At 51.0% G+C, this 16,440-nt stretch overlaps 1 protein-coding gene across 8 annotated transcripts; it reads right to left on the bottom strand.

Annotated features, from left to right (window-relative positions):
- Window positions 1-93: 93 nt before the first annotated feature.
- Rtkn (rhotekin) lies at window positions 94-16,336 on the bottom strand. 8 transcript variants are annotated; one of them, XM_069989036.1, is made up of 12 exons: window positions 16,153-16,336; window positions 6,988-7,187; window positions 5,141-5,202; window positions 5,001-5,054; window positions 4,656-4,773; window positions 4,257-4,466; window positions 3,303-3,397; window positions 3,089-3,195; window positions 2,737-2,865; window positions 1,823-1,991; window positions 1,377-1,481; window positions 94-790 (listed from the first exon to the last, which is right to left on the bottom strand). In XM_069989036.1, exons 1-12 carry the CDS (start codon window positions 16,261-16,263, stop codon window positions 453-455), a joined length of 1,698 nt encoding a protein of 565 aa, XP_069845137.1. In that variant the 5' UTR covers window positions 16,264-16,336; the 3' UTR covers window positions 94-452. The 8 variants fall into 8 exon arrangements, with proteins under 8 accessions (XP_069845137.1, XP_069845144.1, XP_069845138.1 ...); XM_069989043.1 differs by lacking the exon at window positions 16,153-16,336 and adding an exon at window positions 14,827-14,845; XM_069989037.1 differs by lacking the exon at window positions 16,153-16,336 and adding an exon at window positions 14,045-14,765.
- Window positions 16,337-16,440: the final 104 nt, after the last annotated feature.

Below are 16,440 nucleotides of genomic sequence, written 5' to 3' on the forward strand. Positions count from 1 at the left end.
TCTAAGTAGTGGGCCAAGCTCCAGGAAGGTGCGGGTGGGGCAGGACTCACCTCTTGGAGAGAGGCAGCCTGCACTCAGGAACCAGATGGAGGCAGCTGTTAAATAACTTTAATGGTGTGTAAGAGTCACAAAGGAGGTACATTTTCTCCCAGGGCTCTTCAGTGCCATCCTCAAAGCTGGTTAGTGCAGGGAGGTAGGGCAGTAATTTTCCAGTTTTTTTCCCCAGGAAGGGTTTAGAGGGTCCCAGCTAACTCCAGTAATGAGCTTCCCTCGGTACCATGGCAACCACAGCTTAAGAGCAGCTTCTGTTCTCTCTCCCCACCTACCCCTAGTCCAGGAGAGGAAGAGAAGGCCAAGCTGGCTAACTTGCTGCAGGCAGTGCCAGATCCAGAGCCCAACTGTACATAGGTCATTTTCTTTTCTGGCCAGATCCTGTTGTCAGCACCTTGGCCTCACACTGGTGACTGCAGCCAAGTTCGGAATGGGCCTTTGCTGCTGCAGAGGCCTCTGGACTGTGGGGACCGCTGATTAGGGAGGGGGGCAGCCAAGCGAGAAGCCCCAGGGGAGTGGTCTGAGGGGACAGCATCCAGGGAAAAGGTCCGAGGTCTCCCCCAGGGCATAGGGTGGGTCCAAGATGGGGCTGGGGTCACTGAGGCAGGTGAGCAGGGGCTAGGCAAGGCAGGCTGATCTGTGAACATAGCTAGCCAGGGTGGGGGCGACTCCAGCCTTGCGCCCTCCCGCTGGGCCAGGATGTCTGTCACCGCTGCGATGTCATCCAGCGGCTCAATAGCTGTGGCATCAGGAAGGGGTTGAGGGGAGGGTGCTAGTCAGAGCTCAGGCCCCAGGCCCACCCAAGCCCTGCTCATCACCTGTCACTGTAATAGGAGGAAAGCAAAGCCCGGATCTCAGCCGAGATTGCGTTATCCTGTAGGAGCAGCCCTTCACCTGGGCTCCCTGAGGCCATAGGCTCTGATAAGACTGTGGGATTCAGGGTAGAGGGGAGCAGAAGTAGGTGAAGAAACCAGGAAAAGAGGAGGAAAAATGAAAGCGGTGCCAGGCAAGTGAGAGGTCAGAGGAAGAGACAGCAATCCGCATGCAGAAAGGGAAACAGAAAAGAAGAAATTAGGAAACAATTTCATGAAATGAACCTTTTGGGGTTGTTTTTTTTTGGGGGGGGCAGTGGTGGTGAGCTTTAGAGGAGGTAGTTCTAAGAAGAACTGGAGAGGAGAAAGGAATATAATAGGACTGGGTGGGACTTGGGTCCCCAGAGATCTGCCTTAGCCCAAGGTGCACTTTGTTTCCATTATCTGGGTTCCCTTAAAGCCCCCAAGCCCAGTTCCCGCCAGGTTCCCTAAGTATTCCTTCCTCTCACTCACCCATCTCATGATATAAGGACCCCTGCTTGGCCAGTGCTTGAGGGGGCTTCCTGGGAGCAGGAGTTTCAATTTTCATGACTTCATCACAGCACTGCTTCCACTGGCCTGCAGGAAGAGCACTAACTGTTAGAGGGCCAGGTTGCCTTCTCTCTTGATACATTTTCTTCCATTTGTAAAAGAAAACAAAAAATAACACATTCTCTCTTAGCTTTTTCTCTCTTAGCTGGCATTCTACCACTTGAACCACACATCCATTTCTGTCTTTTTACTGGTTATTTAGAGGTAAGAGTCTCTCAAATTTGTCTGTTTGGGCTGGCTTTGAGCCATGATTCTCAAGTCTCAGCCTCCTGAGGAGCTAAGATTACAGGCATGAGCCATGAGTGCCAAACCAAAATCAAAACCCTCATTTTCTCCCAAAGGTTCAACCCAGCCCCGTTCTCTCTTACTCATGTCAAAGAAAAGCTGCCACAGTGCCTCCATCCAGTTCTGCAGGGCTTCCCGAGTCTCTGTCTGAAGGGTGTGTGTCACCTCATCATCCCCATACTGGTTACTGATGCTAAGGGTGAGGGGCCGTCCAGGGGCCTGGTCTGGCTCCCCTGCCCGGACCCGTGTCTCCTAGAAGAGGAATAAGTGGGCTACTTCCCGCTCCTTCTTGGTCAGAGAACTCAGCAGTGACGTGAGGCAATGAGGTCATCCCTTCCTAGAAGGAAGTGCTATAGGCTTTCTCTGACCCTTCACATCTGCCTCCTAAATGGCAAGAAAAGGCTGGGGAAGAGACAGTCCATGCCTAGTCAGTGAAGGAGGAGTAGGTTGAGAAGGGAAAGAGGGACAGAGATGGGCACCAAGGCCACGGTTTCCAGTAGTTCAAAACATAGGTAGGGACCTGGGGTGTGCCTTGATGATAAAGCACCTGCCCGGCATTTTGATTTTGATCCCAAGCACCAAAAAAAGGCAAAACAGAATCAAAACACAGTGGGCAGGAAAGCCAACAAAAGGACTAGGACGCAAAGAAATGCAATTAGACCTGGGTAAGGAGAGAAGAGCAGCAAATGGTAACATAGATACAAATAACAAGCTGAAGGAAACTCGGAAAGAGGACTCAAAGTCCGAAACTGATAGTAGAATTCTCTGAGACGCTGAAGTGGCTGAAGATGGTGAGTAAGCAAGGTGACCTTTCTAGTGCTGCTGGGGGGTAGAGCAGTAAGGACCCCTCTGCATCCTTGGCTCTGAAGCAGGGTGTGATGTTAAGGCAGGAAGCCAGCTTCCCTGTCTCTGAGGTCTGCCTCCACTCTCTTAGGGCCTGAAGCAGAGGCACCTAAGCCCAGGCCCCCAATGGCCTCACCACTAGGGGACCCATCACCTTGTTGATTGCAATAGTCAACAGCGGATCTTCCCCAGTGTCTGCATCCTCGGGTCGATGGTAACAGAAGAGATTTGTGCCTTTCAGGACTCCATACACTTGTGCCCCGTTCTGTAGCTCCCCAGCTTGCTGCATAAATGACTCCGTGTTTCCTGGGGGGAATATACTCCCCAGCACCTCCTTCCCAATCCCCCACTGACAGCCTGCCCCTTTTGCCCACCCCCTTCCTGTCCCTCTCTGGTCTTTCCATGCCCACGTCACCCACCCACATCTTCATTTTTCAATAGCCCTAGGTGATTCAGCTTGCCTTTGCCTCTTTCCTGTTCCCTTTAACTCCTCAGAGCCCCCTCACCTGCACTCTGAGGGTACCACTGGCAGTGGGCTGGGTCATGCAGAGAGGCTGAGCTGCCAGACGGCAACACACACTACCATAAAGGGGCAGCCAGGCAGGATTCTCCTCTAGGGCAGGAGGAAATGCAGGGTGAGGGTGCGGAATGAGTAAGGGACGTGACATGTCATGTTCCCTCTTGCCATCACCAGTGCCCCCTCCCCCTACACACACATACCATGACTGGCAAGAGTGAGGTCATGTGTACGGAACCCATCTTGTACTGCAGCCAGAGTGAGTGTGGTGTGAGCCAAGAGGTGGTAACGAGGACCTCTAGAGGAAAAAGGAGGAAGCATCAGTTCATATTTTCCATAACAGGAGCTCTGAGAGCTGAGCATAGAAAACTAGCTCGCCTCCCCATCTGGTTGGAGTGAATTTTAACTGTTCATCACACTATGGAACTTGAAGGATCTGTGCATTACATATGTTATGCCAACTGTATTCCCTTGACAGCCCTGTGATGTTGATGACATCTTCACTTACTAGATGAGTCAACTTAAGGCTTACAGATATTAAGAAACTTGCCAGTAAAAGCCAGGTACTGGTGGCTCACACCTGAAATCCTAGCTACTCAAGAGGCTGAGATCTGAGGATTACAATTTGAAGCCAGCCCAGGCAGGAAAGTCCATAAGACTCTTTATCTCCAATTAACCGCCAAAAAGATGGAAGTGGAGCTGTGGCTCAAGTGGTAGAGCATTAGCTTGAAAAAAAGCTAAGGAACAGCACCCAGGCTCTAAGTTCAAGCTCTAGTACTGGCACAAGGAAAAAGAAAAGATGTAAGCTGCCAGTAGTTTATAGCTCCTCAGAGTCTGTGATTCCATTAGTACCTCCGGATGCCTCTACCACAAGCCCAGTCTACCCTGTTCCAACTAGGGACCTCTGTTGTGTATGTGTACATCTATCTAAAATCAAGAATAGTTAAAAGCCCAGAGCTTGACTTCCTCTGCCTTCCTATTGGTCTTGAGGATTGGCTTAGGCCCAGCTCTAAGGTATGCCAGAATGCCTTCCAGCCATGACGTATAAGCGTGTGCTAGCAACAGTGCAAAGTGGGCTGTGATGTTCAACACAGCTCAAAGGCCACCTGTGGGCAGGACACAGAAGCTGAGAGTAGTGAGGGTGGTGTAGATCTTACCCCACAGCTGGAGTGGGTAGCAGGATGGTACTGCTTGCCGAGCCTGCAGCACTGTCCAGTGATGCTCGGACACGCTTCCCTGAGGAGCGACCCAGAGAGCTGCTGAGCTTGGTAGCAAGCCTCTTGGGAGCACCAGCCAGAGCCCCTTCTTCATCCACACAAGCCCCGTACAACTCCAGCCGCAGTTCAAAGTCTGGCCCTGCTTCAGTGCTGCAGAGGTACAGAAGGACAAAGAATGTGGTCACAGGACGGGCACACAGTAAAAGATGGGATACAAGTACTGAAGCTACACCAAGAAAACCAGGTACCCATCTTCCTCCTCCTCTTCCATGTCCCTACCCCAAATTGCCTTATGGGAGACTGGAGCAGAGTGGAGAAAGGAGGAGTTGTGATACTCACAAGAGCACATTGTTCTGAAAGGAGATGTCTGTGAGGGTCCTGTCCACCAGAATCATCTCTGTGTCCTGAATCTGTTCCCCTAGCTGCAGCAGCAGGAACACAGCCCAGCGGTGCAGGTCTGAATATACACACATACATACATACATACGTACATATCGGGGGTATGGAGTGTGTGTGTGTGTGTGTGTGTGTGTGTGTGTGTGTGTGTGTGTGTGTGTGTGTGTGTGTGTGTGTGTGTGTGTGTGTGTGTGTGTGTGTGTGTGTGTGTGTGTGTGTGTGTGTGTGTATACATACTCGCCACAAGAACCTTTAACTTCAGGGGCACTCCCAGGGTGTGGAACTCACCACCTTTGTTCTTGAAATATTCTGTGTCCTTCCACATGAGTGGAATCCGGAGGTCTAAGGGGCAGAGGGGTAGGAAAAGGGGTTGAGGAGATGACATGGCCAGATGAGGGGAGCTAGCAGCTGGGGCAACTGCTTCTTACCAGAGATGCAGACCCGGCCTCGGCATGGGGTGCGCTCAGCAGGCAGCCGGCTGTCAGAAGGCCTGTGGGTAGATCACCAGGTCCTGGCCTAGACTCCACACACAGTCTTCCCCTTCCCTTGCTCTGGTTCCCAAGGGCTCTGGAGCTCTCTGGTCCCAGAGTCCCAGCCCAGAGGTCTCTAGCCAGGCTTGTCATGGGACTGAGGGACTTTGATGGTGAGTTGTTGCCAGAACCCAGAGGTTTGCTGGGTTTCAAGACACTCCAGATCCTCTGCCTCAGCCCCCGGAATCCTGGGATTACAAGCATGCACTACCACCCCCAGCTTCATTTCTTCTTTGATATAGAAGTGCAACTAGGTCAGCCAGAATATAATTTGACCAATGTTTGATGAGATAAAAATAGCACAAGGGCTGGAAATGTGGCTTAGTGGTAGAGTGCTTGCCTAGCATGCATGAAGCCCTGGGTTTGATTCCTCAGTACCACGTACACAGAAGAAGCCAGAAGTGGTGCTGCAGCTTGATTGATAGGGTGCTAGCCTTGAGCAAAAAGAAGCTCAGGGACAGTGCCCAGGCATGAGTTCAAGCCCCAAGACTAGCAAAAAAAAAACATATATATGTATATATGTATACACACACACACACACATATCACAAGTAGGGAACATTTTTATTCCATTCACTATAGTCCCCTTGTCCTCTCCACTGCCCCTCCTTCCAAGTTTGATTTCTCATATACCTTCATGACTAGGTAAGTGGCACCTTCCCAGTGCCTGGGGCTCCCTAGAGCTCCACATATGCAGCATCCTCCCCTCCACACCCGTCACTGGGATTCTCTGAGCCTGTGTCCATCTCCAAAGGTGACAGCCAGTCTGTCCATACTTATTTATCATGGCACTCATATACTTTCTGTCTTAGTGATATGGCACTGATAGAAGTATATTTGGATTCCAGGAGTTGGGTTGGACCTCACACCTTCTTGTGAGGTGACCCAGGCAGAGCAGTGCCGCTGGCTGGCCACCTGAGGAGGCAGCATATGCCCAGAAGCAGCTGCCCTCCGTGCCTACTGGCCCCTTAGCTACAAGGGACAGCTGTAGAGTCTGCTTCATCTTCTGTTAGCTCCATGGTAAGCTAGCACCTGCCTTTGATTCAGCCACCATGGCTGGCACTATAAGTGAGGAGCTGGGACGATCTCTCCATGAGGGAGACTGCTTTGCCAGAAGTCAATTCTCCAAATGGCAACTTACCCAAAATGGCCAGTTGTCACAGCATCCCCTGAGCCACTTCACAGTGGGTGTGTCAGATGAGCAGAGTCTACCATCAGGGTACTGTGTTTCATATTCAGCAGCTAAACCCTCTTAGAATGTGTGATCTAATTTATACGAATGGGTAGCTTTCCTTTAAGTGGGTTTTTTAATGATTTGTTTTCCTGATTTCTGCTTCTGATGGTAGATCTCAGGTATAACAAACTATTGTCAATTGTTGTAAGTTGGTCATTTAACAAATTGGCCATTTGGTGAACTGGCTTTGAGAAAATTAGTTTTCCAGAAGCTAGCAAGCCAGACTTATCAGATCCCAGGTAAGACTTAGCAAATGAATGCTTTTGCTTGACTCGCCATCCATTAGACTTTCAGCTCCCATAGAGCTCCCAAATGAGCTTTACTGAGTCCAGCCAGCCCTAGCTACTCTAGATAATATACCACAGTGGAAAAACTCCAAAGTGTCCTCCATTCCCCACACAGGCCTTCCCAAGGAGGTGGTCTGCAGGGTGGTCCACACTGTAGCTTTTGCTGTAACACCATCACCTGGAAAGCCTCTTGCTCCCACTGAGGCCTTGCCTCCCCGTGCTCACCGCCGGCTGGTCTTCCCCAGCACCTGGGCCTCCTTGCGCCTCTGCAGCTCGCCCATGTAGCTTAGGATGCGGCTGTTGCACACCAGCAGGCTCTTGGTGGCCTCCAGAGTCTGCTCTCTCTGGGAACAGGCTGCCAGCAGCTTGCAGGCCCCTTCCCTCATCCGGATCTCATGGTCTAGCTTCCTCTGCAACTCTGTGTCCTAGCCAGGGAATGATGGAAAGGAAATGTCAGTCAGGGAACAGACGAAAGCACACCCCTTTCCCAGTCCCCAAGTTTACGAAAAACTGACATAAGGCTAATGGTTTATGCAATTCAAGAGCAAGTATAGAGCCAGATATGGTGGTTCATTCCTGCAATACCTGCACTCCAGAGGCTGATGCAGGAGGATCTCATATTTGAAGCCAGCCTGTTCAAAGCCTGCTTAAAGTTCTAATCTAGTCTGAGCTACCCAGTGAAGATCCTATTGCAAAACAAAACTTAAAAAAGAAAAAAACAAGCCTTGATCTCACCCAAAACTGCTCAAGAATAATCAGAAAAGCCCTATAGAAATAGTCTTCTTATTCATTTGATGTTTAGGAATACAAATTCCTTCTGCCTCTTTTGAACACAATTTGGATTTGTATATCCTTTCTTCTAACTATCTAATAACTAAGTTTATTTTACAGATATAGTTAACATATTTAAGTAGACAAAGCCATATGTATAAAAATATTCACCCAACATTGTTTCATTGTTTTTAAAATTATTTTATTTTAGTACCAGTACTGGAGCTTGAAGTCAGGGCTTCAGGCTCTTACTTAGCTTTTTTGCTCAATGCTAGCACTCTACCACTTGAGCTACACCTCCACTTCCATTTTTTTGCTGGCTAATTGGAGGCAAGAGTCTCTTAGATTTTTCAGGTTAGCCTCAAACTGCAATACTCAAATCTTGTCCTCCTAACTAGCTTGGTTTACATGTGTGAGCTACCAGTACCAGCTTAACCATTAGTCTAAAGGAGTTAAAGCCCTTCAGTAGGACATTGGTTAAGTAAGTTACAACATCTCTACCATGTAATATTGCGGAAATTAAAGAATAAGTTAGACATATGTATACAGATTTTTAAAAACTCAAGCCAGGCACAGGTGGCTCACACCTGTAATCCTAGCTATTCAGGAGGCTGAGATCTGAGAATTGTGGTTCAAAGCCAGCCCGGGAAGGAAAGTCCGTGAGACTCTTATCTCCAGTTAACCACCAGAAAATTGGAAGTGGTGCTGTGGCTCAAGTGGTAGAGTGCTCACCTTGAACTGAAGAGCTGAAGAGCTGAGGGACAGACCCAGATCCAGAGTTCAAGCCCCACCACCAACAAAACAAACAAACAAACACTCCAAAATCTGTAGCATGAGAAAAGAACAATATCATACAAGCTATAATTCATGTGTGATATATGTACTTATGTGTGTATATTTTCATGTACAGATACACAGGTGTGCATACTTAGTCACCAAAGTTTGTGATCCTGGGAACCTGGATGGGAAAAGAGATTTAGGGGAACAGTGAAGACACATATAAAGTGGTATGCTCCCATAAATCTTCATTTATGCCGCACAAAACCCTATATGCACTTCCAAATAGGACATCCTCTGTGTGTTCTAGCCCTCTGAGCTTGGGAGATAAGGTCAGAGTGAAGAATTGGAATGAGAAAATAAGTGGTTTAAGAGTGAGGAGCTGGACAGGTCATGCCTAGGGGTCAAAGAAGAGGTCCTGGGAAAAGCACCAAGAAAGAGAAGTAGTGGTACTTAAAAAGCACCGGATAGATTACCCAGCTCCTCTAAGCCTTTGTTTTTCCACCTATAAAATGGAGATGGAAATAGTCCCCACATCCTAGAATTGTGAGGACTCACAGGCTGTAAAACACTCTGCACAAAGCCGAGCACACAGTATATATAAGTGATAGGAATGCTGGTTTTCACCACAATGCTACTTTTGGCAGGAGTAGATTTTACCCAATGAATACTGGAGCATCCATCCCCGTGCTGTCCAGCTGGGAAAGGAGAGCTGTAGACATTAATGGCTGCTCCAGATGTGCCTTGTCATGGCATAAATGCACTCCCAGGAAATAGACCCTGTTTGTTTCTGGCTGAGGTGATCCCAGGTGGCTTCCAAGAGGAGGTGGAAAACAGATGGGACAGGACATAGGCAAGTGGAGACATCCAGTTGGAAGAGGACAGTGAATGTGACCCATTCAGACCTGATCCCTCATCCCAGGTCGCCTTCTGTTCCCTGGTGGTTCCAGCCTTCAAGTGTCCAAGATCTGAGCACCTCTTCCAAAAAGCCTTGGCCAGCCTGCCTGCAACTTCTTCCTTCAGTGTTTTCTGAGCCAATGTGTTTGGCTGGACTGTCAGCATCTTCAACACTATCCACCATCCATCTCCCAAAACAAGCAACCCCGTCGCAAAGTGACCCTCCTCCTGGAAGCCCACCCAGCTGGCATGGCCCCTCCCAGTCTAGCTTTGTCTGTCGGCAGCAGGGTTCTACCTCTGCTAAGCATCGTTGATTGCCAACCCCTACCCCACTTTATATCCCGTTTGTTTCTACCCTAAGTACCCCCGCCCCCATACATTAACTCCAAAGAGAACCAGGAAGCCAGTGGCATCCTCAAGTCCCTCCCGGCTAGCCTAGCCCCAGTCCAAGCACTCACGGATCCTTCCCTAGCCCTGTCCATTGCTCCGTGTGGCACAGGGGTTCCAGGGAGCAGCACTAGCCCGCGGAGCCCGCTGGGGCCCGAGGGCCGCAGCCGCGGGGAATCTGAGCAGCCCAGCGCCAGTGCAGCATCTGTAGCGCCTCCGCCTGCGGCGCTCGCTCAGGGCGCGGGTGACATCAGATCCCAATTGCCGCGAGAGTGGCTGTGGGGCTCCGGACGCCCACAGCCCCTCCAGGAGCCTGGCCCTTGCGGTTGCACAGGACCTTAGGGAGCGTCCGCATCACCTTGGAAAGGGCGCTGGGCCCTTAGGGAGGCGCGGGACCAGTCCAAGGTGACCCCTTGCTGGGGAAGGGGCAAAGCTGGTGGGGGGCTATATGAAATGGGCTCACTGGAGCCCCAGAGATGGCTCTAGATGCAGCATGGGGCCCACGCGTCTAGCCCATTTGCCCACCACCTTCCAGCCTCAAACCCACTCTCCCAGGACTCAGGGTCAGCAGTGCCTTAGAAAACTGGCTCCCAGCCTTTTGTATAGAGAATCTCAGAAGCGCACTCAGGTTCTGGGATCTTCTGCTTTGTCATCTCCTTACCCCAGGGAACATTCCTTGTTGCTTCCTCCCCAACCTGACCCTACATGGTCCCCAAACATAGACAGCATTTCCTGGGAAAAAGCAGTTGAGTCTCAGCGGGACCAGGGTCAGATCCCTTGGGGTAGAAAGAGGAGGAGTCATGGGCAGAAGCCCCAGAACATACTAGACCCTCTGTAGACATCCCCACCCTTCCCAGACTTCCTGCTCTGCTTCTCACCACCTTCTGTGCCTTTCTGAATCTTCAACAAAGCCTAAGTTCATTTCCCTGGGAAGCTGTGAGCATCTAAGCTCCGGAGTATCAGTCTGTGTCCAGGTTTTTTTGTTGTTGGTGGTGGTCGTCGTGGGGCCTGAACTCTGGGCCTGGGCACTGTCCCTCAGCTCTTCAGCTAGGCTAGCACACTTGAGCCACAGGGCCACTTCTGGCTTTTTCTGTTTATGTGGTACTGAGAATCGAAACCAGGGCCTAATGCATGCAAGGAGCCACCTTCCCAGCCCATGTGTCCAGGTATTTTGTGAACATTAAATGGCAACAACTGCTCTACCTAGCCTAGCACATGTTTAAAAATAAACTTCCCCTCCCTGTACTTTCAACTTGTCATCTCCTCCAAAATGTCTTCTTGGATTTACTCCTCCAGAACTAGCTTATCATCATTCCTGGAAATGTTAATCATTCTCTCTTTTGAGGGCTTGCTGGATTTGAGGAAAAAGAACACAATCTCCTCAGCCTGTGGCTATAGGAAAGTTGCCCATAGTAAAAACTAAGCCCCTCTTTTGCCTTAGATCTTAGGCAGACCTCCAATAGAGAGAATAATAATAAACCTGGGGGATGGGGAGGAGGTCTAGGGCAAAATTTAAACATTTATATATTCTGTTTATATAATCTGACCAACCCTTCTATGAAACATTCTTTGATGATAGAAATATTCAGTAACCATCTTAGCACATGATATATACTTTGAGCAATTGAGGAACTAAATGTTAATTTAATTTTTTTTTTGGTCGGGTGTGGGGCTTGACCTCTGGACTTGGGCGCTGTCCCTCAGCTCCTTAGCTCAAGACTACTTCTCTACCACTTGAGCCACAGTGCCACTTCCAGCTGTTTCTGCTTATGTGGTACTGAGGAATCGAACCCAGGGCCTTATTCATGGGAGGCAAGCACTCTACCACTGAGCCACCTTCCCAGCCCATTAATTTATTTATTTATTATTTTTTAAGATAAGGGCTGCGTTTCCCAGGCTGATCCATAATGGTGGATCCTCCTGGGATTACAGGTATTGGCCACCATACCCACCTTGTGTGTGTGTGTGTGTGTGTGTGTGTGTGTGTGTGTGTGTGTACTGAGGCGTGTGTGTGTGTGTGTGTGTGTGTGTGTGTGTGTGTGTGTGTGTGTACTGAGGCTTGAGCTCCAGGCCTGGGCCATGTCCTTTAGCTTTTTCACTGAAAGCTAGCATTCTACCACTTGAGCCATTGCTCTGCTTCTGGCATTTTAGTGGTTAAATGGAGATAAGAAGCTCACAAACTTTCCTGCCCAGGCTAGCTTCAAGCCAAGATTCTCAGATCTCTGCCTCCTGAGTAGCTAGAATTACAGGTATCAGCCACTAGAGCCCAGACCAGTTTTAATTTTAACTAAGTAAAATTAAGATTGATTGTGTGCAGATGTAACTAGTAACAGACAGTACAGAGGACTAGGGATGGTAATAGATTTTATCTGATGTACAAATACAGGACAACTTGTGTAATGTCAGAATCTCAACTCATTTAGCATCTTTCTGCAAAATAAAGGTGACCTTCCCTAGGCAAACACATTAGAGTGTTCCATCCCGATGCAGCAGAAACCAGACCAGGACTGGCACTATGAGAAGGTACAACCTGCACAGTTTATGCAAAGGCTACACCAAGAAGGAGTCTGAGGCACTATCTAGGCTCACTGGCCCCATAATTGGACTAGCTAGATTCACTCTGGTCCAGGGAGTGGAACAGGGGCCGCACAGGCAGCTTCTGATCACCACCATTTAAAATCACCCTTTCCATCATTCTTCATCATAAACAAACATGTATTTGTGTGCCAGTACTGGGGCTTGAACTCAGGGCCAGGGTACTGTCCTTGAGCTTTCGTGCTCAAAGCTAGCATTCTACCACTTGAGCCAGAGCAACACTTCCAGGTTTTTAGTGGCTAATTGGAAGTAAGAGTCTTATGAACTTTGCTGCCAGGACTGGCTTTGAACCAAAATCCTCAAATCTAGGCCCTCTAAGTAACTAGGATTACAGGCATGAACGACCAGTGTCTGGCTTAAACACTTTAATCTACTCCCTCATGACTACAACATGAACACCCACCCACCTGGTGGTCTTTTTTTGGGGGGGGTCCGGTCATGGCCTGAACTCTGGGCCTGGGCGCTGTCCCTCAGCTCTTCAGCTCAAGGCTAGCACTCTACCACTTGAGCCACAGCGCCACTTCCGGCTTTTTTCTTATGTGGTTCTGAGGAATCGAACCCAGGGCCTCGAGCATGCAAGGCAAGTGCTCTACCACTGAGCCACCTTCCCAGCCCCCTTTCACTACTTTTCTTGCCATACCTTTTCCCCCAATCCTCTTTCCACCACCCAGTTTATTCTTTACTCGTCTAATGGTTTTAAATGACTTTAAAAACCATTGACTAGTCTTTCCTTCACTTAAAAACCCTTCAATAACGGCTGGGAAGGTGGCTCAGTGGTAGAGCGCTTGCCTTGCATGCCTGAGGCCCTGGGTTCGATTCCTCAGCACCACATAAGCAAAAAGAAAAAGCCGGAAGTGGTGCTGTGGCTCAAGTGGTAGAGTGCTAGCCTTGAGCTAAAGAGCTGAGGGACAGTGCCCAGGCCCAGAGTTCAGGCCCCACGACCGGACCCAAAACAAAACAAAACAAAAAAAACCTTCAATAGCACATCATACCTAAAGTACAATCTGAGAACTTTACCATGGTATTCCAGCCTGTAAGATCTAGCCCTGCCCATAAGTTCAAATCCAATTACATATTAATCACACTGGCTTACCTTCACTCCCATAAAAGCATCAACCTCATCCTCATCTCAGGGCATTTGCCCTTGCTATGCCCTCTATCTGGAATGCCTTCCTTCCAATCATCAGATCCAATCATCTCCAAATTCTTCCAGATTTCCACATCTCCTGCTGCCTTTCAACATGATGTTGATTACATTCCTGTTTTCACCATATTTTCACTAACAAATATCACATTTGTTATGTGTTTACATGATTATTATCCATTCTTCCACAAGAATTGACCTTTCTTGTTTTGTTTGCTGATGTGTCCCATGCTATGGAAAGGAGCTTGGTACACAGTAGGTGTTCAATACATATATTTGAGATCAACCACCACAAATAAGTAGGTGAATAAATAACTCCAGGCAATCTCCAGGGCCTGAAGAAGTATTTACTCCTGGCTCAGCATTTCCTTTCTCTTCTCTAGCAAGGCTACATCCTTCCTTCAAAGCTTTCCCATGCTGAACTCCTCTTTTCATCCTTTCCCTCAAGGGAGTCCTGGTCCCAGGACATCTACAACCACCCACAGAGCTTCCCAAAATTGGTGTGGAGACCCTGCTTTCAATTTACATGTTCTTATGGGTGAAAATGGGCCCAGGTCCACACACTGCTAGGAAGTCCTAACAAACAGAACTACCTGTCCCTCTCCCTGCCTTGGGTAAGCCCCTGTGCCCACCCCCACTAGGGACAGGCAAGGCTGAGACAGACTGGGACGCAAATGGAAGAAGTGTGTAGTCCAGGGGTAGAAACATTACCTCCAGGCTCTGTGCCATCTGTCGAATGTAGAGCATATTCAGGTCCTCCAGGATGTGCAATCTGTCCTGCATCTCTGTGCCCCCCAGAGTCCCTTCCCTTATCAACCCCTCCAGAGCCGGGGAAGGTGGGTAAGTAATGTCCTACAGTCCCTCCTTCCAAAACTCCCCCAGTCTTGAGCGAGGTGGCCAGCTCTTGAGCAGAAAGCAGAGGCCCCCCCTGCCCTTCTGCGCTCCTGTTAGACCGCTCTGGCTGCAGTGACAAAATTTCCTTTCCTATTGCTGTTCCAAGGCCTTGGCAGGATCCAGGAAGGGGAAAAAAGGAAAGTGAGGATGAGCGGGGTCCTGGGAAGGGAGGCCAGCTGCAGAGGGGGCTCTGGGCACACAGTGTCCAGTCTTGCTTTGGTGGCAGCTGTTCTCCCAGCTGTGGAAGAAAAAGGCCTTTTCATTCGCCCTCTGGCCCCTCCCCAGCTCCCGCCCACCTCCCTGGCCTGGTGGACAGAGAATCTGTGTGCCCGGAGGGCAGTGAGGGGCAGGCACAGCTGGAAGGGGGCAGGGAGGGACCTTCTCATGCAGATTCTCCGGAGCCCTAGCGTTTGCTGGGAGGTTGGAGCTCTCTAAAAGGGGCCTCTGGCTTAGTTTAAGAGTTAGAAAGAAGAGCGACAGAAGCAGGCACTTGAGCAGAGAAGAGCCCAGAGTGGGGCAAAGAGGTGAGTCGGTAATGTGGCCCTGCCCCCCGGCCACCCCTTCCAACTCGGCCCCCATCTAGCCCGCCCCACGATTACCTCGCTTTTCCACCAGAAGGGAGGATAGGGGTGTGCCTGACTGCTGCTGCCTGCTCCCCTCGGAGGGCCCCTTCCCTTCCAGACAGGAAACCAGCCCCGAGTCCCAGCCAGCTGCAGCCTTGCCCCCCCTCTACCCCTGGCCCACGAAGTCACACTCGGCCCGGGCCGGCGGGCGCTGTGGCTCCGCCCCAGCTCCTCGGCGCCGGCCCCCGAAGGCCAGCGGGACAGATCTCAGGGGGTGGCACTGGCTTTCAGGCCACTCCTCCTGGTGCCTGGCCTCGCCCGACTCCCCCCACGCAGGGTCCGGCAGACCGACGAAGGCCCGCTCCCCCAATCCACTAACTTCTGACTCAGTGACAGTTTGGGGCACGGGGCAAGAGTGTGAAAGGGCCTTTGTTCTAGGCAGCCAGGAGGAAAAGGGCAGAAGCCAGGCCTGGAATACCAGCCCGAGGGAGAGCCACCTCACTTAACCCTTTCCAGGCCCCAGAGGGAAGAAGCGGTTGGCATTGGGCAGTCCTGGGCCAAGTGTGGGGCCGACCTTGGGAGCGGGAGCGGCTTTGGCTAGGTGGCAATGCACCTTCTCCAGCGGCGCACGCAGCCTCTCGGGACTCAGCCTCACCCCTCCCGTCCCCCCTACACGAGTGAGTTACGGTAGAGTTCGGCCACCCACCGATGGGTGGTGGCCCTAGCCTGGAGGCTGGACTCCTCTTAAGACCCAGGAAAGGAGGAGAAAGTTTGGCAGTGAGAAATACTCCATCGAGTTCACACACACACACACACACACACACACACACACACACACACACACACACACGTGTGCTGCCCTTCAGGGAAGCCTTAGGGAGAGGTTCAAAGCCTCAGCCCTGGCCTGGGGGTTGAAAGGGTTGACAGAGGCAGGCCCAGAAGGTGCCGATGGCCAGGATCGACCAACCCACGAGTGGCCAGGTTAAGACCCCCAGGGTATGGAGCTCATGCCTGGCTGCTCACCGCCCGGGGTTGAGCAGAAGTCTGGGAAGAGCTGGCGTTCAAACCTATTTTGGAAATCCAGCTTCGAGATTTTCTATTAGAGCTCACCCCAGACTCCCCAACACCCCCCCCCGCCCCAAGAAGAGGGAGATCACCGTAACCAGGCCTTAGAAACGTGAGGCCGCACTGGCACGATTCACGTGCAGGCTGTCCGCACTTTTTAAGTCCGCAGCTCCGGCCAGGGTGGACCCAACGGGTGGCGTCTCCGCCCCTGGGCGTGCGCGGGCGAGGGCGGGCGCCGGGGCGGCCCCGGCTGTCTGCGGGAGCCGGGAACGAGCTAAGCAGGTCGCAATCGCTCACCTCGGGCTGGTCGCAGAAGAGGCTCAGTCGGAAGCGGCCTCGTTTGAATTCCATCTCCAGGGCGGAGCCCCTGGCCACGGTCACCCGGCTCCGGTGGTTTCGAGAGAACATGCTGGCTACCCGGGCACCTTTGCACGTCCAGTGTGCTTCCTGGCGCTGTCTCTGACCAGCTTCTGTCCCTCGACGCCCTCCCTCCCTCCCTCCCTCCAGTCCAGCTGGGAATCTCCAGCTGCCCGGTTCCCAAACTCCGCCCCCGGAGACGACACCTGGGCTGGGCAGGGTGCGGCA

Source organism: Dipodomys merriami, unplaced genomic scaffold (genome assembly GCF_024711535.1).
Source record: "Dipodomys merriami isolate MVZ:Mamm:240054 unplaced genomic scaffold, mDipMer1.0.p SCAF_37, whole genome shotgun sequence".
NCBI lineage: Eukaryota > Metazoa > Chordata > Mammalia > Rodentia > Heteromyidae > Dipodomys > Dipodomys merriami.

Coding starts and splice junctions, on each gene's coding strand:
- Rtkn (XM_069989036.1), bottom strand. CDS start 16,263: ATGTTCTCTCGAAACCACCGGAGCCGGGTGACCGTGGCCAGGGGCTCC. Junction 4,467..4,655: donor TTTCAGAACAATGTGCTCTT/GTGAGTATCACA, acceptor GTACCTCTGCAG/CACTGAAGCAGGGCCAGACT. Junction 2,866..3,088: donor GTGGTACCCTCAGAGTGCAG/GTGAGGGGGCTC, acceptor TCATTTATGCAG/CAAGCTGGGGAGCTACAGAA.